This window comes from Hipposideros armiger, unplaced genomic scaffold, assembly GCF_001890085.2.
Source record: "Hipposideros armiger isolate ML-2016 unplaced genomic scaffold, ASM189008v1 scaffold_108, whole genome shotgun sequence".
NCBI lineage: Eukaryota > Metazoa > Chordata > Mammalia > Chiroptera > Hipposideridae > Hipposideros > Hipposideros armiger.
Window position 1 is genome coordinate 2,588,208 of NW_017731458.1, and position 21,497 is coordinate 2,609,704.

Consider the following 21,497-nt stretch of genomic DNA (forward strand, 5'->3'; position numbering starts at 1 on the left):
GGGGGGGGTTGGCATTTGGAGGCCCATAGTATTGAATTGAGGCTGGAAACATAACTGGAAAGGCAGCCCCGAGATAGTTCATTCACTGACTTTTCAGGGTAAAGATGGTTTTTCTGAAGAGCACTTTTATTTCATTCAATTGTAGTTCTCAAGTGGAAGCTGTCTAGGAGGCTATTTCGGTCAGGGAAATGCCTTCCTCTTAAAAACCTTTCCTGGTGAGTGTCACGACCTCAGTGGAGCCTGAGATGAGATAGCAGGTGTTGCTGGGAAAACGGAGTTCCTTGGCCATCCATCCCGCCCCGCTCTAGCTCCATCTCTTCCAGGAGGCTTCACATGCGCTTCTAAGCCACGTCAATCTCTCCTTGCCCTGTCTGCTCATACTTACTACCAGAGCAATTAGAATGGGTGATGGTATCTAATGGGGGTGCTAATTGCACAGAGGAAGTTAACTAATTTGGCATTGCTTCTGGGCAGGGTCTTTTGCACCCACTTCTGTGCCAGCCCCAGTGGGCACTCAAACCCATCAGCCAGGCCAAAGACTGATCCCATTTGGATTTGAACCTCCCATCTGCAGCCTGTTGTCAGGTCTGGAGTCCACAGCCCCTGTGGAGCCGGGGAAGGGCGGGAAGCCCGAGTTCCCAGCTGTGGCCCTCTCGCCCCGGCCTCCTTGGGCACGGCTCCACTTGTGGTCTGGGGCAGACTTGTTTGTTTGTGTTTGAAGTTTCCCGACTCTGAGTTTGACGTCAGGGCAGGGTTGCTGGTGGGAGGGAGGCTTGGTGGGGAGATCGTCTCTGCACAAATGCACACGTCTGGCAGCTTCCCCAGAGAGCACGGGTGCAGAACGGAGACAGACAGACAAAGGATGGTTGGTTGTGAAATGCCCGGCTTGGGGATTGAGGTCACTTTCTCCTCTCCTCGCCCCACTTTCCCTGGTGCTGTCGCCCGCTCTACCCCTTTCCCTCTAATGACAGCCCCACTGGTACCCTTGAGAGCTCTGCGGGTCTTGGCAGTGCTGGGGGCTGAGGGCTGGACTCATTCCGTGCCTGTGTATGGAGCTGTCAGCTGCATCATGACCTCCAGAGGCCTCCTTACATTCTCAGAAGTAATTTTGTAATACATTGGCCATGGGAGCCAGACCAGACCACTTAGCTGCCTGGGCTAGCAGGAAGTTCCCAGGAACATACTCCAGCTTTGGGGAGGAGGGAGAAGAAGTAAGGGACCAGCCCTGAGGCCCCGTCTGCAGAGCCGGTGGTGCTGGGGAAGGAGTGACAGCTTCAGGGACCCTCAAGGGAAGGCTGGAGGAAGTTGCAAGAGCTTTGATGATTTCCTGAAGTTTGGGATGGGGTCGACAGGGACCTGGCACTAGAAAAGACTGCTATGGACATCATCTTAAGAGTTCAGTGCTGGGCTGGCTGAGTGGCACATTGGTTAGAAGTCAGCTTAGGATGCCAGCTCTGAGCAGCAGGGCCCCGGTTCAGATCCCACATGAGGGCCAGTGACGCTGCACCCTCTACAACTAGACTGAAGAACAAAAGGACAGCAACTTGTCTGTTCCCCTTCCCCGATTCCCCAACACCGTTCCCCTTCCCCAATTCCCCAATAAAAAATCTTAAAAAAAAAAAAAGAGTTCAGTGCTGCCTATCTGGGAGGAGGGAGTCAGGGTCCCTTAAGTGTTGGTGATCTGCAGGCTGGTACAAAAATGACACCTGCTGACTGAGTAAGCCGAGGGAAAGGGGATGGAAGTGTGGAGTGGCCAACTAGGTGCCCCACCTCATTCTGCAAGCATGCTGGGATCTCCTTGAAAGGGGCGGCCCCAGGTACCAGGCAGGATGGTGGCTGGTTTTAGTGAATTAAGAGCTGGTTTGGTATCAGGGATCAGGTGTAGCCCAGAGGGTAGGCAGTGGCCCATTGTGTGACTGGACACATTTGGAGAGTGCAGGGGCAGTCTGTAGCTTTTATTCAGAGGATTCACTGCCAGGAGCAGTCCGGGCATTGCTGGATTTGGGGCTGCGGGCCACAAGAGATGGGGGCCCTGCCCACTGCCATCCTGCTTGTGCCAGTCAGGACAGCTTAGCGGAGCTAGGAGGGTGGGTAGCAGGAGTCATTTTGGGAGATGGTGTGGTACAAAGAAACAGCTGGGTTGAGGCCTCAGTCCCTTCACAATTCACGAAACTTGCAAAGCTCTTGATGCCTCAGTGTCCTCACTTGTAAGATGGGAATACTCAATTATACCTGTAAGTCTCACAGGGCTAGTGACGTGTGGCTTGCCTATTTGTGAGTGACCTAGGTGGTGAGCTGGTCATTGTGCTGTGGCTGGACTCAGAATTGTGCATTACTGTTTGCAGGATGGGTGGGCTTCCCTTAGCCAGTGAGTGAGCCAAGCAGGCCACCCGGCATCCACGTCTCGACATAGCTCTATTTTCCTCCACTTGCTGTTGAACACTTCCCATCAAGAGTCTGGAAGGATCTGTGGTGTTTTCAGTTACATGTAAACTGTTTTGTGGGAAGAATGATGCGCTCAGGGACATTGCCAGCTTTCAGGTTGTGCGAAGGTTGGGACATCACTTTTGTGCTGTCAGGGATCTACTACAATTCCTACCTCCCGGAATTTTCATTGAGAATCCGAGGAGAGAGGGGGATAAGGTGCTACCTAAACAGAAGAGAGCATTGTTACCACTAGGGTTGGTCTTTGAGCATTGACATGATTTCCATAATTGAGCGAGCCTGCTGGTGTACGTGGGTGCCCATCTCCGCCTATGCCTGGGGGGGGTCAGTTGGCCAGCTGTATTTCAACATCTGTCACATCTGTCTTTATAGACTGAACCACCTGCCTTGCTTGAGACGTAAAGACCTGGGACACTGGGAAGAGGAGCCATCTGCTCAGGGTCTTGTGGCAGCCAGCACCTGAGTCAGGGTTAGGGTAACAAACGTCTTAGCATCTGGCCACTTCCATAGCCTGGATCATGGGTTTGGGGGTCACCCACAGAACGGACTTCCTTATCCCACGCACTGACATTTTAGGGTGCAGCTGACTTTGTTTGCAGTCGATTGTCTGGAAAGACATGTTTTCTGCAGCGGTGCAAAAGCTTGGGTCAGATGTAACCCAGGCAGCACTAGCTGCAAGTCGACACTCCCCACCAAGGCCGTGCTTTTGGGCTGAACAGGACGAATACTAACAGCATCCTATTTAGTGAGCACTTCGCTTGTTCTGGATCTTGGACGAAGCACTTTGTGTACGTGAATCCCGCAGTGAATTTTCAGCTGTGGAGCATATATTATTTTCTCCACTTCACAGATGAGGAAACTAAAATAAAGTAAACTGGTCACTGCCACACAGCTGGTAAGTGACTCAGGAGTAGACCTTAGGTCTTCCTGGCTGCCAAGCCCATGTTTCCCGCTAGGAGTGATGGAACAGTTAATTAGTGGTAGGCATGGCCCCAACCAGTCAGAACAGATGCTGATGGTAAACAGGTATGGGAACACCTGTGCATCAGGTGGGACGTTTGCCTGGTTACTACCACTGCACCGCCTGGCTGGCCAGCACAATAGCTGGCCCCCAGCCAGCTAGCGAGCCTGGGAAGCCAGCAAGAGGTTTCTGCTAGGACAACCGTTTCAGCCCTCTCTCTGTGGGGGGCAGAGCAGCTACCACTCCAGCCCACTGTGGTTGCCTCCAAGGGATGTCAGTTCTATGGCCACAAAGGAACCCTACGTCCCAGATCAGCCTGGCCCGTGGGTCTCCTGTGACAACCGTGATACATTCTGAAGGGTGAGCCTGAGACCTGTGGGTGCCAGCTACAGGGGAGGTGGGTTCAGGTCCAACATAGAGGAAGAAAGACAAGGAAACAGCCTTCCCCAGGAGAGGCTGCAGTCCCTGCATGTGGCACCTTTGAGCAGAGCAGACGTGTAAGGCCTCTCGTGTTCCTGCGTCCTTTGCAGTTCTGGGAGCTGCTTCCTTTTCCTGCGGAAGTTTCTCTCTTTCCATGGCATGTGCTTTGGGAGATCTAACAGGTGTCTGCTTTTCAGAGATATGTGACGAACTTCACCTCCACGGAAGTGATGCTCATGGCAGCCTCTGTTTGGGAGGCCTGTGTTAGAGTCACACTGGAGCAGCTAGAGGGGGCAGATCACCTCTGAGGTTGATCAGAATGCCAGGTTAGGGGCGCAGGTGCTCGTCTGAGCAAGTGGCCTTTCTGGGATCGATGTAGCTCTTCTGTGGCCACGGCCTCCACCACTGACGGTGGAGGTGCGAGCACTTTGAGGAGAGAGGGGACTCAGGCTCCCTGGAGTCAACCAGTGACCTAGGCCTTGGCCCTCATGCCTTTAAAATAAATGTACCTAATCTGTGCCTTCACCAGCATTGTCGTAAAGGCCAACACCAGCTTTCGGGTTCTTCTTTAGACCCATCTCTGAAATGGGTGTGACCCCACCCACATCTTCCCTGTTGCCCGGGGTATAAGAGACCCCGAAGACTTAGCTTGATGAGGCTGCTACCTACCACAGCTATCCCTGAGCATGCGAACATCTTACTTACATTCATATTTTCTCATGTAATTCTTCACAACAGCCCTTTGAAGCAGACCAACTCCAATTTACAGGTGGGAAGACCGAGGTTAAATCTGTGTTCACCTGCTGAGGGAGTGTGGTGGTGAGGGGCTTTGAGCCCAGGTCCGTCTGTCTCAAGAGCCAGAGTTCTTCCTCACAGAGCTTCGCTTCCTCTTGAATATGGTTGGAGTAGCCAACGGTAACGTAGCAGGACTTGTATGTATTTTTGTTGTTGTTGTCCCCAGCACTCTTACATTAGTTATTTTGGCTTCAACTTCCATAAAATGATATCCTTTGTATAGGTGGTAAGATTAAAGGGGAGCTAAGGGGGATTTCCCCTAGATCCTTGATCTAAATGTCAGAGCTGGGACCACAGCGTAGATCTTTCAGCCTAGAACACTTAGTGAGCACCTGCTGTGTACCGTGTATTGGTAATACCCACCAACTGCTTACGGGCTGACATGATGCACCTCTGCTCTTTCTGTAAAACAGGCTGAGCGTCAGAGCAGGGGTAGGGCACACACGTACAAAGCCAAAGAATATTGGGGTTGGGGTGAGTGAGACTTCAGTTTCAGCCCAGGTCCTCCCTTACGGCCAGGGTACTAATGACTCTTACTGCTAGTTCCATCGCTGAAACCCCAGGTGCTTTTCTATTCCGGAAAATTTATATCTTGTGGTTTTGTGGTTAAGAGAAAATGATGCTACCCATAAAAGGTCCTCTTGCAGGCCCCTGGGGCTGGGCTGGCGGGCCCCACTGTGGTTTCTCTGGGAAAGTAGCCCCTGGGTGCTTCTGTGACTGTGACCAACTTTCCAAAAAGTGAGAGCAGCCTTCTTTTTCTCAGTTGTAGCTGCTGCACACTGGGCACCTCCATCCTTTGTGAATGAGAACAGCTTTGCTGCTTCAGCAGAACCCCAGACCTGCAGGTGTCATGCCTTCTCTCTGAGCCCTGGAGGGTAGCATCTGCCAGGACACCAGCCCTGCTGGCAAATGGGTTACAGGGCACTGCTGGGTAGGCTGATGGGTTGTTAACTGGGTGCAGCGAGGAATCATTTCAAGGTCTGCATCGTGCTACCCACGGGCTGCTTTGGACTCTGTAGCAGGGATCTCATACAGCCTTTGAACAAAGAAACTGCTCACCCCTCTTCTGGGGAACTGGCTTAGGTGTTTGAGGCTTTCAGGCTCCTGAGTCATCACCTACCTAATTGCCATTTTTTTTCCATTGTCATTTTGGTAAACGTACATGCCTGTCGGGGCTTTTAAATGTATTGTGTTTTCATTGGTTTATTCATTCAACAAAGGTTTTACAGCAGCAAATCTTATATGCCAGGTGTTAAGCTGGCTCCTGGGGCTCTGATGGGACCGAGAACACAGACCGGGCCCCTGGCGCCTCATGAAGTTTAACAGCCTAAAGAAGGAAGCAGACAAGTCATGTATTAGAACTGCGATGTGTGACCTCATGGAGGAGAGGGAAAGGGGGCTAAGGAGGAGGGCTGAAGGGCTTGGGGAAGGCCTTTCATTGGAGGAATGGATATCTGCACTGAGCTGTGGAAATTGAGGGGCCACTGGGAAGAACCTTCCTGGAGGCTGAAAGGGCTGGACACGCTGGAAGGTGCTGAACGAGGGAAATCCCCAAATGCTGGCTCATTGCTGAGGCCAGTCTGCCTGACCTTGACGCTGACCTGTGATGGCCCAAGCCTTATGCAGAACATATGTGTTTTTCACCGTCTCCCAGGGGCACGGCCCTGGGAACTCTCAATGCCAGTGACGGACGGCCTTCACTGCGGCTGCTGTCAGTACCGGCAGCCCGACCTCTTCAGTTAATGTGGAAAAGAATGGTTTAGACTAAGCACAATTATTTGATTTATTTCTGTCTTTGGTCAGCTCTTTGAAGCTCTTTGGTCAGCTCTGTGGTTTGAGAGCAGCTTGGAGTGGAGGGAAGGACTAGCTGTGAGAAAGATTTTAATACAAGGATAAGGCCCATGGGTTTCTTTGCTTCCTTCCTTCCTCAGGATTTTTGAGTACATATTATGTTCCAGGTGCAGTAATAAGTGTGTGGGTACAGTCACAAATGAGGTAGGCACAGCCCCTGCACCGATGTATAATAATAGGGAGACTAGTATGGGTTTCCACACTTATAGTTCAATCTTCCCAACAGGCCATGAGCTAGATATTATCACTCCTGTTGTACAGGTGAGAAAAGCAAGACTCAGAAACATTAACAAACTTCCCTGAGGTCACACAACTGGTAAATGGAAGAATCTAGATTTGAACCCAGATTCTGTTGAACCCCAAAGCCTGTTCTGTGTCTGCTGCCCTGGGAGCTCATGTCTGTTGGCAGAGACCGTGTCAGAAGCTTGACTATGAGGCCCACTGTGATAGGGGCTGCCACAGACACGCAGACAGCGCACTCAGAAAGGGAGATGGGAACTCGAATCAGGCCTGGGAAGGCCTGCCGAGGCCAAGGACACTGTGGCTGGAAGAGGGAGGGGCTTCTGGCCAGAGCAAGACACTTTCAGCAGAGAAGCCCAGGGGGTAGGAAAGTATAGGCAGTATTTGAGGAATAGCACCTAGGTGCATGTGCACCTGGAGGGCAGGGTGGGCCAGCGGTGGAGTGGAGATGAGCCTGGGAAAGAAGTCTGGGGCCCTGATTTTGGAATTGGCCTCTGGTCACACTGAGAGGGATGGACGGAGTGGGACATTAGTGCCTCCACTTAGCCCTTTAGGGTACAAGAGACAATCATGCCTTCACCGTTTATGCGCTTCATGCTCTAAAGATGTTCCCAGAGGCTTAGGTTTCATAATAGGACAGCAAATGCACTTTTTGTGTGACGACTTGGAGTTGCCCACCTCAGCAGAGAGTGTTCCATTTGCAATGTCTGCTCAGGTGTCAAGCCTCAGCAGAGAATGTTTGATTAGTAATGTCTGCTCTGGGTACCCCGAGGGTCTTGTAGTGCAGGAATGCCGTGGTTTGCTTCTGTCTACATTTCACTAAACATCGAATGTACAATTGAGTGGAATTATGTTTGTTCCGACTCAGTGTCTCCTCTCCAGCAATTGTCCTCACTTGCCACTGAGCCCTCTGAAGATAGCAGGACTTAACAGACCTGCAGGCCACAGGAGAGGGCCAGTGCCCCTGAGTCTAGCAGATTGTTAGCCTGGGACCAAACAAGTTTTGGGGGGAGATTTCAGAAAGGCTGATACAGAAGCAGTGATTTTGTTGTCACTGGAGTCTCACTTCACGCCTCACATCCCTTTAGCCAGAGAGGTTCTTTACCGGGCTCTATGGAGAGAATTCCAGGAGGTCTATGAGTTTGGAGGGGAAGATTGTTGTTGCCTTTCATTTCTTACCTTCCATTAACCTTAACTGAAATTTAGTATGTTGTTCAATTTGGATGTAGGCAACAAGGCACACAGTTGGTCTTAGCAAATATGTGTGATTCGGTCACCAGTAGAAATCACAGCTGTTTTTCGTGTCACGATACAATTATGGGGTTATCTGAAAAAGCAGTTTTACATTTGTCACCATTTCAAACTTATGATAGCTATGAGACCAACTGCTAGATATTATTTAATGCTTTTCTAAAGAAGCTTTCAGTTCCCTATCACAATTTTAAATAACATTTTGATAAATGTATTTACATATAATTCATTTCCTTTGCAATCCACAGTGTTTTGTTTTATGCTCTTAAGAGCATTATTCTTAGGGATGGATCTCCCCAGACTGGCAAAGGGGTCCATGGTCCCAAAATGGTCAAGAGGTTCTGTTTGGATATTGGGGGGCCTTCCTAGATATTTGAAATTTAAAATTATTAACTATTGTTTAATATTGAGACTGTGCTAACAGAAAGAGTGCTTACCCTTTAGAGAAACATACTGAGATATTTACAAATGAAAGATAAAGGGATGTATTAACCACAAAACCCTTGTAGGGCAGTTGGACTGGGAAGTGGCTTGAATGGCAGGGTTCCCATACAAGACTTTGAAGGCGGTACTTGCCTTCCAGTGAAACTTGAAAGTCACCAATATGAGGCCAACAGAATCTCGTCAACATTTCAGCAGCTCTCTTTGGGTCCATGGGTCACTTGATCTCAGCCAAGCCAGGACCCTGATCTTCTTCAGGTCGTGCACTTATTTACATCTGTTCCAGTTCGAGTCCGTCCCCCCATCTTTTTAATCAGCCCAGGGCTCTGCCCTCCCCGCAGGTCTTGCCCCCACCTTTGCATTCCTCAGTACAGTGGGGGGCACCCACTTGGAGCCCAGTGTTTGTCAAAGAGAATGCCAGGCTGACCTTAGTTAATCTTATTTTATTTGAAGTTTTTTAAAGCTGTGGACACTCTTTCTTTCCCCCTGAAAAAGGCATAGACTCACACTTATGAAATTTGCATCCATTGTAGGGTGCGGGTCTTGAAAGGCTATTGTTAGACCTGAGTCAGGACCCTTGCTAAGAATGCCACACGCAACCCAACAGCCATGGCTAGCATGCGTGGGCCAGGCACACACTGAGTGATTCCTTTCTTCTCAGCCTCCCTGAGAGGGAGGTGCTATTATTATCCCATTTTCTGGAAGAGGAAACTGAGGCTTTTCTGGAGCCAGGGTGTTAAGTAACTTGTCCAAGGTCACAGGGCTAGCGTGTGCCTGAGACTCCTGCATCCCAACCCAGGCAGCCTTTCTAGGATGGAAGCAGATTCTAGGCTGGAAGCATCCTAAGGAGAAGATTTACTCATCCTCCCCAACTTCCCACATCTTCCATATCATTGATTACTAACCCCCCTCAACCTAACTTCCCCCACGCCTCCCCCACTCAGGCGGGACGTCCTTATGTTTTAACCGTATCCTCTGTTGAGACCAGTTTTGCCCGTCACTCTCTGAGGATCATGGTCCCAAGGGTGAGGCGGTGTGAGCCAGCCTTGGGTGGGGTAGCGGCTTAAGGGTTTTTCTCCAGGTTTCCTATTGGCTCTCCCAGATCCTTCTCTCCTCCTGTGTCCCCTCTTTCCTGCTTCAGTGCTGTTGGAATGGCAGCAAAGGGGAATCCAGCAGGCTCCCGCCCTTCTCACAGTGCCCCTGTTTGCCAGAGCTCTCCTGGAGCGTGTTCAGGGCGGCCATGTGTACGTGCCCTGAATGAACCAACCTTTTCTTTCCTGGGCTCCCTGCAGGCGAAGCTGGTCCGGTACATTTGCAAGCAGCGGCAGTGCAAGCTGAGTGTTGCTCCTGGTGAGAGGCCCTCAGAGCTCAACAGCTACCCTCGCTTCAGTGACTGGCTATACACCTTCAATGTGAGGCCGGAGGTGGTGCAGGTATGCGGGCCGTGGGGACTCAGGTCGGGCTGGGGTAAGCACTGGGCCAGGCAAAGGGACCACATGCCAAGCCCAGGACGGCTCCATCTCAGGAAGGGGTGAGGGGGTGGGGAGGGAGACAGCAGCAGCAGCAGGAGGGACCCAGGGTACATGTGGGTTTAGCGTGTGTCCTGGGTGCTACTGCTTTATGAGTGAGAGAGACAGACAGCCTGACCACACTAGTCATTCATTGGTTCACCATAAGGACAGCAGCCAACATTTCTGGGAACAGTGACCATGTGGCAGCCACTGTGTTAAAACACTTTGTATAGATAACCTCACAAAACCCTGTGAAGGAGTTACGACCGCTATTGCTATTTCATACTTGAAATTAAAGCGTGGCATGGTTGAAGAACTTGTTTAAAATCATATAGCTAGAAGGTGCTGGCTTTGGGATTTGGAAACAGGGTGTGCGTTTAATTTTCTCTTGTTCAACTGCCATAATATACTGTTTTCTTCCTTTGTTCCTTCTTCCCATTCATCCAACCGACCCACTCACCCACCCACTAACCAACTAACGAACCAGGATGTATGGAGGGCATAACATACGCCAGTGTCAGAGGTACAGGACAGCTCTCACAGGCCATAAATAAACCAACACTTGGCAGGAGTAGGTCGCCCAGCCCCATCTTTTAAATCCCTTACTTCTATTCTAAAATTAAAAAGATTTGACTCTCACTATTGTTTTAAAAGTAATGTGAAATTCATTATATAGACGAGGTGTGCTCAAACAATATGGCGAATGTTTAAATTTAAAAAAAAATCATTACAGGAGCTGCTGGTTAGCTCAGTTGGTTAGAGAGCAGTGCTCATAACACCAAGGTTGCCAGTTCGATTCCCTACATGGGCCGCTGTGAGCTGCGTCCTCCACAACTAGATTGAAACAACTACTTGACTTGGAGCTAATGGGTCCTGGAAGAACACACTTTAAATAAATACATTTTTAAAAATTAAAAAAAATTGTATTACAGTAAAAAACACATTGCCATTAATCCCCCTCAAAATATCGCCCCCCCCCCCCCCCCGCCGGCTTCACACACACTTATGAGATGGTCTTTGTGTGGTAGGATTTGTCCCCTTGACCTCTTATCTGCTGATCTTAACCCTTCATTGCTTCCTGACTCGGGCTCTGATTTTTCCCTCAGGAAAATGCATACACCATACGTGTGGATAGCCGTGTGTGTGGATAATCTTCTTCCTTTTCAATACTGCCTTCCTGGGGTCCGTTTCTCGAGGGTTATCTAAATATTATTTCAGCTTTTGGCTTTAGATTGTGGTCATTAGTTTGTGGTCATAAGGGTTCCAGGAAACAGTGCCTTTCTGCTGGATGAAGAGGGGGGACAGATATGGAAGTGACCTCAGGGCGGTGGTTGTGCTTCCCGGTTTCCGGGGTGAGTGATGCGGCAGTGTTTCTGACACGCGTGACCTTTGATTCCTCCTCCTTCTTCCTGGGTTGTTAGAGACAGGTAGCTTGGGAGGCACCTTCATCTATTTACCCACCCATCAGACTTTGGTCTAGAGTGACGCTGTCCAGTAGAGCTTTCTGTGACAACAGAAACTTGCTATATTGTTCTGCCACCAACCACGTGTGGCCATGGAGCACTTGAACTATGCACAGGGTGACTAAGAAGCCGAAATTTAAATTGGATCATCATGAATTTTAATTTAAATAGACATACGGCTATTGTGTATTAGTCAGTGCAGGTCTAGAGCCTGCCCTGGTGGGACCCCGTGCTGAGTTAGGATGCCAAAGACACTCTCCCTGGTCCCAGGAGCTTATAGGCTGGGGTGAAACACACGCATTGAGAGCTGGCACCAAGCGTCCTGACCAAAGCCGGCCTGGGGCCTGTGGGAGCAAGCAGGTGAACTCGGGCTGCGAAGGTCAAGGAAGGACTGATGCCAGGCAGGGGCTTCCCTGAGAGCTAGGAGCCAGCTTGGCGGGACGGGGAAGAGCACACCAGACAGAGGGAACAGTACCTGCAAAGACCCGGAGGTCTGAGAGAGCTGGTACCGTCCTCACAGGAAGTGTTTGAAAGGGCCTGGTCTGGGAGGACTGGGGAGGACGACAGGGTAGGGTCACGCAAAGTGCAGGCGTTGGGGTTTTGTCTGGGAGATCGTTGAAGTGTGTGTATATGAGAGAGACATAGACAGAGAGACAAAACATTAGACTTGTGTGAAGGAAAATAAAATTCCTGGTAGTGGGAAGGCTAGATTCATCCAGGGGATGGGTGAAAGGTGAGATAGTGCTCCTGCTGGCGTGGGACGAGTACCACCTGCACAGAGGCAGAGTTTGGAGGAGCTAGGGGATGAGCAGGAGGGTGAGTTTACAGGCAGGGTCCCTTTCCCCTCCCCGAACATCTAGAATCACACAGCAGGACTCTTCCCACCTCCCCTCCACCCTCCCACAGGTTAAAAAAACGAAAAAAAAAATCACAGCTTCATGTTCTGGCTGCAGCTGGGGAAATGATTTCAGAGCCTGCTGGCATGGAGCCTTTGTTTTTTTCTTTTTTTCTTTAGCAATTTCCCTATTGGAAGTTGTTAAAGGACGTGGCAAGCACTGGCTGGGATTCTAGGGCCGGAGTCACAGGCCACAGGGTCCCCGAAGAAGCCCTCACTGGTGGTGTTTTTTTGAACGGAAGATGGAGGTGGGTCCAGTAAGGGGGTTTTTGTTGTGGCCCTGACTGGGCAAGTTTCTCTTTCCCCTTTTTTTCTACCCTTGCATTCTCTTGGGGATGGGGAAGAACGCTACCTGACCTCTGCCGCAGCCACCACCACGTTGCTGTCCCACTGGCTGGGAGTGGCTGTGGCTCTGTGTGGGCCCTGGAATATAGGCTGTATGAAGCGGGAGGCTCTGTAAAATTGAACCAGAAAAGTAAACTGGTATTTGGCTCCTGGGTACAGCTTTAATCAGCTTGAACCCCTGCTGCCCTTTTGCCTAGCCTCTGCTCCCTGTCCTATCCCCTTGTCCCCACCCTCTCTCCCTGTGGAAGCTAGAGGCCTTACTTGTGACGGCCTTGCTCTTTGGCAGCTGGGAGCCTCCTCAGAGTACAGCACACGCCCTGGGGATCTGTGCTGGGGGCTGCCCTGGTTCTGAGGAACTGAGATCTCAGTACCCGCCCACTGGGGCTGGACCACAGAGCTCTCCCCACTTAGGATGGGGAGATGGACGCCTGGGCAGTGGACTGGCATGCTGGTGTAACCCAGCCAGTCAGGAGAAGTGCTGAAGTTGGGATATGGAAGAAAGGGGGGCACACACAGGGTGGTACTTTGTATATATATCATCCTGTATAATCCTTATGCCTGGGGTGGGGGGGTGGGGAAGACACTATGATCCCGTTTTATAGTTAAGCAAACTGAGGCTCAGAGACGTTAAGTGACGTGTTAACATCACACAGCTCGTTGATAGCTGAGCTGGGATTCAGTCTCACATCCTGTGACTCCAAAGCCAGGCTTGTCAACCCTACATGATTTTGTCATCTGACATCTTACTCAGAATAGCCCAGGCTAGGGCTACCGTATGTAGTTGTGTAATCAAATTGAGCTTTCTCTCCATCTCCCCTTCCCTTACCCTCCCTCCCTATCTCCCCTCCTTTCTTTCTTCCTCTCTCCCTCTGTCCTTCCTCCTTTCCTCACTCCCCTCCTTCCTTCTTTCCTTCACATCCATTTATTCTACACCCGTTGATCACTTACCTTGTACCCAGATTAATTATCACAGGGGATTAAATATGAACAAAATGCATCCTCGGGAGCTTACTGGGCGGTGGGATATACACGTCTGCAAATAGCCACGAGGGAGGAGAGGATGACATGTGGCAAGATACGCAGCTGAGGGCCCGCTCCTGTTTTCTCCTGTTGGTCCGGTCACACACTCACTCAGTAAGTGTATGTACCACCTGTTGTGTGGCAGGTACTATTCTAGGCCATGCACCTGAGTTCCTGCCCTTACTGAACTTGTGTACATCACTCTCTCGAATTGATGAAGTGATTTGTTTTTCCGATCCTGAGCCAAAGTGACCTCTTTGAAAGCTTTGAGAGGAGGGGTACCCCTAGTTTCTGGAAATCTGAAAAAATCATGAGCGTCACTGTTCTGCGTAGCCCTGTACTGGTTGGCACTTTTGAACAGTGAGCCCATCTCCTTACTGTTTGGATTTCTGAGCTGCCAAGTCCAGTGAAAACCGACTGGACGGGAAGTACTATATGGGCAGGGACCTGGCATTTTTGTTCACTACTCTGGCATACAGTGGGTGTCTTGTTGAATGACTGAATTCAAATGAGATCACCCAAAATGTTGTGCTGTCTTGGGCTGACGTGTCTCAGAACTTCTCACCTGGACTTGTGGAGGTTGAATTGCAAGGGTCTCTGGGGGAGGGTCTTCAGGCTGCCGATGGTCTGCTGAGGTCGGGGTTCCTGAACTGCCACTGATTTCTGTTGGCGATGGGCTGGACTTAAGGGAAACTGTGTGCCAGTAGCCCTGCTGTGAGATGGCTTTGGCTTCGTATGTGCCTGAACCTCCTCCAGGGCCCCCCAGCTCCTGGGCTGTCAGCTTGTGTTCAGTCCCTCCTCCTCAAAGGCAAGATTGCCCTAGAACAGATATGACCAGCGAGATACTGTAAAAGTCTTGTGTCAACACCACACTTTTAATGATATAAAGCAAAACTCTCTGCTCTCATTACCTTTTTTTTTTTTTTTGTAATCATCATATAAATTTCAGCGGCCCTCACTTCCAGCTCTATGCCTTTGGGCAAGCAGCAAGATTGGAAAACAAGATTGCTTAAGAGCATGACCTCTGGGATTAGACAACCCAGGAACTGGTGTTGGGAGGCAGACTACATCTTAATTTTGTTACTTGCCAGTGGTGTGATCTTGGACAAGTCCCTTACTTCTCTGAGCCTGTCGACTCCTCTGTCAGTTGCTCTAGGTAGAAACTGATGGTTCATTTCTGATTCCTTCTGCCTCCTCAACCTCCACATTCAGTTGACTAGCAAATCCCACAAGCTCTATTTCCAAATATATATCCCAAATCCACCTGTGTCGCTTTTTCACCACTGCCACCGCCCTAATCCTAGCTACTGCTCGGACTTGTCCAGTAGCAAGTACACGGCTCTCTGTACCCACTCTTGGCCTCCCCTTTATTACATTTTTCATGAGCCAAGAGTGGTTTTCCTTAAAGCCCACATCCAGTCATCTCACTTTTCTGAGTATAGGCCTTCCTCGGTGTCTTGCTGCACGCAGCATGAAATCCAAACCCCCTCGTCACTGCCTTCAAGGCCCTGACATATATTCATCGCCAGCCTCCATGTTCTCTCCTGCCCCTCCCCACTCTTCCCCTCATGTGAGAACACGTCAGGTTGTTTCCTGTCGTAGCCCAGGGCTTTTTTTGTATGTTCTCTTTTCTCTGCTTGGAAATTCCTATGCCCTCCCAGCCAGCGCCTTCTCATCCTCTGACAGGAGCTTAGAAGTCAGCCCTTCAGAGAGGCCACCCTGTCTAAAATTAGGTGTCACTCATGCCCACCACTTCATGGCAGCATACGGTTTCCTTTTTCGCACTTGTTCACCAATTTCAATGACATGGTTTAGTTATTTTTGAATTTGTTTTTCATTCTATGTTTCCTGTTATGACATAAACTCTCTAGGGAAAACGGCTATATATTTTGTTTGCTGTTGTAGCTCCAGTGCTGAGTAGAGTTCCCGGGATGCAGTTGGTATTTAGTAGCTGTCTGTTGATTGGATGGATGGATGGGTGGATGGATGGAGAGATGGGGGGATGATATAGTATGACTTACTAAGGAAAAGCTATTATATCCTCCTACTAGAACTTTTCTGTAGTAAGTTCTAATACCAACTGGCTTAAGCAAACAAGAGACTTTTATCAGCTTAGGTAATAGAAGTTCAGGGAGATCTGGATGCAAGGGCTCAGATGATGCTATTAGGACCTGTTTCTTGGATGGGCCCCCTCCACGTGGCAGGCATGAAGGGCACCAGCCGCTAAGCCTCCCTTCCTTCCAGCACAGTAGTAGTAGTGCTTGCTTACTCAGAGCTTCCTCCTCTGGAACTGTAGCTGAAAAATGCCAAGGAAGCCTTTGATTGGCTTGGCTTTGGTGATGTACTCATATCAGAGCCAATCATAGGGCTAGGAAGAGAAAGCACTCCAGTTGGCCCAAACTGGGTCATGGGCTCAGCCCTTTGGCAGTGTGGTAGAGGGCCTGCAGGGTCAGGGCCACCTGCACTCAGGAAATGGGTTCCTGGAGGAAAGACAGCCTTGCTGACAGAAGAAGAGGCATGCACAAAGAAACACTTGCACTCCCTCAGATAGCAATAACAGTTGCTACCACGGGACCCCACCCTCACCCTCACCCTCACCCTCACCACCGGCTCTCCAAGGGAATGGGTCACCTGGCTTTCCTCTGGGGGTTCCAGGGGTGACCCTTGTGTCCCATTGCCCATCAGTGTGCAGAACTCTTGTGTCCGTGTGGGAGGCAAGGGGGCCTCAGGCTCAGAGACGGTGTGCCAAAGGCCTAGACCCTGGGGGTGGTCTGCAGAGATCATGTTTCTAGAATATAACAGGCAAGCCTATCCCTCAGTTGTTGTTGTTTTGGTTTTGTTTGTTTATTGGGGAACAGTGTGTTTTTCCAGGAGCCATCAGCTCTAAGTCAAGTAGTTGTCTTCAATCTAGTTGTGGAGGGCACAGCTCCGTGGCCCATGTAGGGATCGAATCGGCAACCTTGGTGTTATGAGCACTGTGCTCTAACCACCTGAGCTAACTGGCCGCCCCTCTCAGTTGTTGTTTTTAATAATATTTTTCATTCACTATGAACGAAAGTAATAAATATTTATTTTAGAAAGTATAGAAAAGCAAAGAAAATAAGTCATCTATGATCCTGTACAGAGATAACCATTGCTTCTTGGCCTTTTAGTGTGTTTTTTTCTTACTATCCAGTAATTTACATGTATGTTCATTTTCAAAATATGTAAAGTGCAGAAATTAAAGAAAACAATATACTACCATTTATTGATGATTTATCCCATAATCTTACTACTCAGAGGAAACGCTGTAACCATTTCAGTGCCTTTCCTGCAGTCGGCCTTTTTTGTTGGTTTGCTTTTCTTTTCGTTTTCTTCTTTTGAACTGTAGTTTATCCATGAATTTATGCTATAATTCTTTAGTGAGTGGGCCCAGGGTGCCTGGGACCAAGCTGTGAGCTTTACATAGAATGTCTCCTTCAGTCCTCCCAATAATCTTATGAGGAAGTGTCTTAGTCGCTTCAGGCTGCTGTAAAAAAAAATATCACAGACTGGGTGGTTATTATAAACAACAGAAATGTATTGCTCAAAGTTCTGGAGGCTGGGACGTCCAAGATCAAGGTGCCAATAGATTCAGTGTCTGGTGATGACCTACTTCCTTGTCCATAGATGGCTGCTCTTCTGCTGTGTTTTCACGTGGCAGAAGGGACCAGACAGCTCTCTAGGGTCTCTTTTCCCAGGGCAGTAATCCCATACCCTCACGACCTAATAACCTCCCATAGGCCCCGCCTTTAAATACCATCACCTTGGGATTAGGTTTCAACATGAATTTTGGAGCTACACAAATGTTTAGTCCATGTCAGGAAACAATGCTTTTATCCCCAGTATACAATAGAGAAACTAAGTGACAGTGTCACTTTCCTGAGATCCCCTAGATGGTAAGTGGTAGAGCCAGGATTCATATCCGGGAAGTCTGGCTCCAAAGGTGGGGTTACGACACACACACACACATTCTCTCTCGCTCTCTCTCTCTCTCTCTCTCTCTCTCTCTCTCTCTCTCTCTCTCTTTAAATTCTCACAGATAGGACCTTGTTGCCTGAGCATCTTTCATTTTTAAAAAAAATTTAAAGTGACATTTTCCAAATCTAGTTACAACTGTTCATTGTAGGAAAATTTGAAAATATAGAAAAGCTCAAAAAAGAAAATATAATCCCCAACAACCCCAACAGCCACCGGTAGGCAGCCACTTAACTTTCTACGTTGTTTTTTCATTTGTATATAGTAAAATTCACTGCTTTTGGTGGACAGTTCTGTGAGTTTTGATAGCTGGTAGTACATACGGCTCTTCCTGTGGGTGTCCAAACCACCCAGCCCCACATGTGTGAGAGCTGCAGGGGGACTGGGGAGAACTGGAGTTCATGTGGGGGTGGGGGTTCGCCGGATGATTCACTGGGAGGAGGGAGGTGATCATGCCCCTGGTTGACTCAAGTCAAACTTTTTGAAGGGAGCAGCAAGGCAGGGAAAACCTCTGTGTCCGTGGCCTGGTATCCTGGGCGCCTGGGTCCCTGGTCCCCTGCAGCGAGGCCCGCTGGAGCCTGCGTGTCTCATACCCAGCACCTGCTCTGGGAGGTATGTGCTGACTCCCCAGCTCCCAGGCACAGACTATTTTTGGCTGTAGTGACTGTTCACTACAAGTCATGAAAACAAAAACTCTCCCTGCCTCTTTCTTCCCTGGGACACTGCACCAGGGGCTGGGGCTGCCTGGGACCCTGGGCTCGGGCCCCTCACCATGCATTGCCTGTGGAGCTGGGTCACGTCCAAGGGTACCAGGGGCACGGAGGCCCCGTCCCCCGTGGTGCTGCGAGAAGCACGAGGCCTGGACCAGCCTAGGCCAGAGGATTGCGAGGTAGGTGCTGGGGTCTGGGATCAGGCGCCCTTTCCATGAGTACCTGGAATGGGTATATTTATCTGCGCTCTGAGTCCTTTACTTTGCTAACTAGAGAACATGCCTGGAGAAATCTGCATGTTGGAGTGGAGTGTGACTTCTGTTTCATTATTTCATTCCCTGTTTTTCTTGTGGTCAAATGTCTGGGAAACGGGCAGAATCTTCCTAAAATAGATCTTCCCTATGTTTCTAGTGAATGGTTTGGGCCTCTTGGTGCTTTTTGGTTGGAACAGGGCACGCGTTTGTTTTGAGCCTACTCCTTCTGTAGGGAACTTAAGAAACTGGGGTTGTATGCAGACCCAATCCTGCCTCTCAGTGCTCCTGATCAGCCAGGCCAGGGAGGCCAAACCGTGTAGAGGTGCTGAGTGCTAACTTTGGAGTTACACGGACCAGGGTCCAATCCAGGCGCCATCACTTACTTACTATGTCTTCTGTAACCTAATCTCTCGGAAGCTCACTCTCCTTAGCTACCAGCGTTTTGCCCAGGCCATTTCATGGGTGGCGATAGTACCAGTAGTTGTTATTTTTATGATTAGACTGGTTGTGAAAAGAGGAAGCATGTTGAGAAGCCGAGTAAGAATCAATGTGCCGCAGCCCTGGGTGGGTCTAGGCCTTGTCTCAGAAGCTGTGTGTTTGGGTGTAGCTGGTGATGTGGGATTTGCTTCTTTACAAAAAGACAAAATGTGTGCACTGTCACCAACGTGGGCATGGGTAGGGATAGGCAAGAACACGGAGTTGAGGATTTCTGCCCACCCGCCATCTTTTGAGCCACAAAGACATTAGGGACTTGCCAGGCTCCAGATGAGGTCATGAGCCCAGAACCCCATTGCTTCTGGATTCCACAGGGCTCTGGGCCCACAAGGAGAGCACATGGCTTGACATTCCTTGGGCCAGCGCCTTTGCGGGTGATTCTCAAGGCAGACCTCAGGGAGGTCTTCCCCTTGGCTTCCCTCTTAGAGCACCTCGGAAAACCTGTGCAGGGATAAAACCTTTACATCTGGATAAGGGATGCCCACCATGGAAAACGCCCTCCATGGGGTAGGGTGTATCCTGGTGTTGGTCACTGGCACGGCCCTGGTTCTGGTACTGTTATTCTGGGTGACCAGGCCAGTCCCCTCCCCTCTCTGGGCCTCAGTTTCCTCCTCTGTAAAATGAGTCTTGGACTAGATTGTCTCTAAGGTCCCTTCAAACTCTGCCTTTGACCTTGGCAGAAGAAGGATTTCTCTCCTGTTCTCTTCCTACCCTCATGAATATCCATTGGCCCCTTTCATGCCCTCAGACCCTGGTGACTCTGGTGACGGCCTCCTTGGCTTGAGTCCTAGCCATTCACTCAGGGCTCCCTTGGGCTCCCTGCAGTGCTCTAGGGCAAGAGTTGTTTACAGGGTTTCTGGAAAACTACAGCGAGGGGCTGCCTACCTCCAGGAACTCCCGAGAGATCTCGGTTGCCTGGTTGGACACCCATGGGGTAGCTCTGAAACAATGGGGCCCCTGTCCTCAGGCGGAGCAGCCTGAGTCTCAGATCTTCAATTTAGGCTCATTTCCTACGGCCCGTTGCATCCCCCACCTGGACAAACAAGCCAAAAGGACAGACCCCATGCTGAACGCTGGGACATGCCTCTCTGGTGGAGGGGTCTGTGATTAGGCTTCCGGTCCCGAGAGAGACCCATCACACCCCATCGCCAGGGCTAGGCCTGTGCCAGGGCTCTAAGCAAAGTCACTGTGCCTGAGCCCCGATGGCCTCTCTGCAAGCCTCTGGCAGCTGGGCCTCACTGGCTGACCTGAGAGCTCTCACTCGGCAAGTATGGAGGAGGCAGGAGATGAAGACAGCCGACTTGTCTGGGTACCGTCTAACAGTGTGTTTGAACAGGGGGAGAATTGGAAGGGAGAGCAGTTGGGGATCAGCAAGTCACAAAGATGGCTGAAGACGTGGCCATGCCCAAGGGCCTCTGTTTATTTCTGTCAGTGCCTTTACCCTCAGGAGAGCTGGGGTTCCCCACAGGGAGATACATTCCATGCCAGACCCCGTTCCCTGCACCCTCTGCATAGGATTACCAGGCTTCCCAGTTTGCTGGGGACCCTCCCAGTTTAGGGCTACTGTCCCCAGGTAGTTACTGCCGGCTCCCCCTTTCCCTCTCAAAAGTGTCCCTGTATACACTCACCTTCCCTCTGGAGCCCCTCCTCTTCACCAAGCTGCCAGCCTGCTTGTCCCCACTGCCACCCTGCTGGTTCTGAAGCTCTGCTCTGGAGCAGGGCCCTGCTTGTACAGGGAGGGACTTTCCCATATGCCAGTTCCCCAGAAGCCAAGCATCACCCGCAGGTTAGTGTCTCTTTGGCTGCTGGCAAACCCTCCCACTGTCCTACCCAGACCTGAATCTTTTTTGTTTTGTTTGTTTTATAGTATCCCATTTTGACTTGAGTTTTACTGTGAAGTCTAGTGAACAATAGTGGGGTTTTTTTTGTCCCACAATCAATAAACACTCTGGGTGTAAAGAACCCCCTGTAGAAACCCACCTATCTCCTCTCTTCATTTTGGGAGTAGCACATATTGAGGGGAAGCACACAGCCCCCAAACTGGACTGTGTGTGTCTCAAATGCTGGGCGTGTCTGGCCATTTTCACACAGCAGCCAGGAGGAGTGGTTTTGGAAATGTGTGTTAATGACACAGAGAAAGGTGACAAAAGGCAGGCTGCCTAGATGGCAGATGTGGGCCGGCCTGAAAGCCTCTTCCTCTGTGTCCCCCTTCTGCTGATATTGTTCTGGGGGCTGGACAATGTCAGCATATTGGGAGGCGGGAAGGAAGGAGCAGTGCGGCCCAGGGCCACCAGGAGATGGAGCCCAACATAGGGGATGTGTGTTTGTTGAGTGGCTGAATGACGCACTAGATCACGGGTTGCCAAACTGTGGCCCCTGGGCCAAACCCAACACACCACGGGGG

The 21,497-nt window shown here is 50.2% G+C and overlaps 1 protein-coding gene across 10 annotated transcripts in view; it reads left to right on the forward strand.

Annotated features, from left to right (window-relative positions):
* KSR1 (kinase suppressor of ras 1) overlaps positions 1-21,497 on the forward strand; it is a 157,869-nt gene that overhangs the window by 81,726 nt on the left and 54,646 nt on the right. For 9 of the 10 annotated variants that reach the window (XM_019646995.1, XM_019647000.1, XM_019646998.1 and 6 more), the window contains exon 2: positions 9,697-9,837. In XM_019646995.1, the coding sequence (XP_019502540.1) occupies positions 9,697-9,837 (141 nt within the window). Of the gene's footprint in view, positions 1-9,696; positions 9,838-18,301; positions 18,524-21,497 lie in introns of those variants that run through there. The other variant, XM_019647002.1, reaches the window with a different exon arrangement.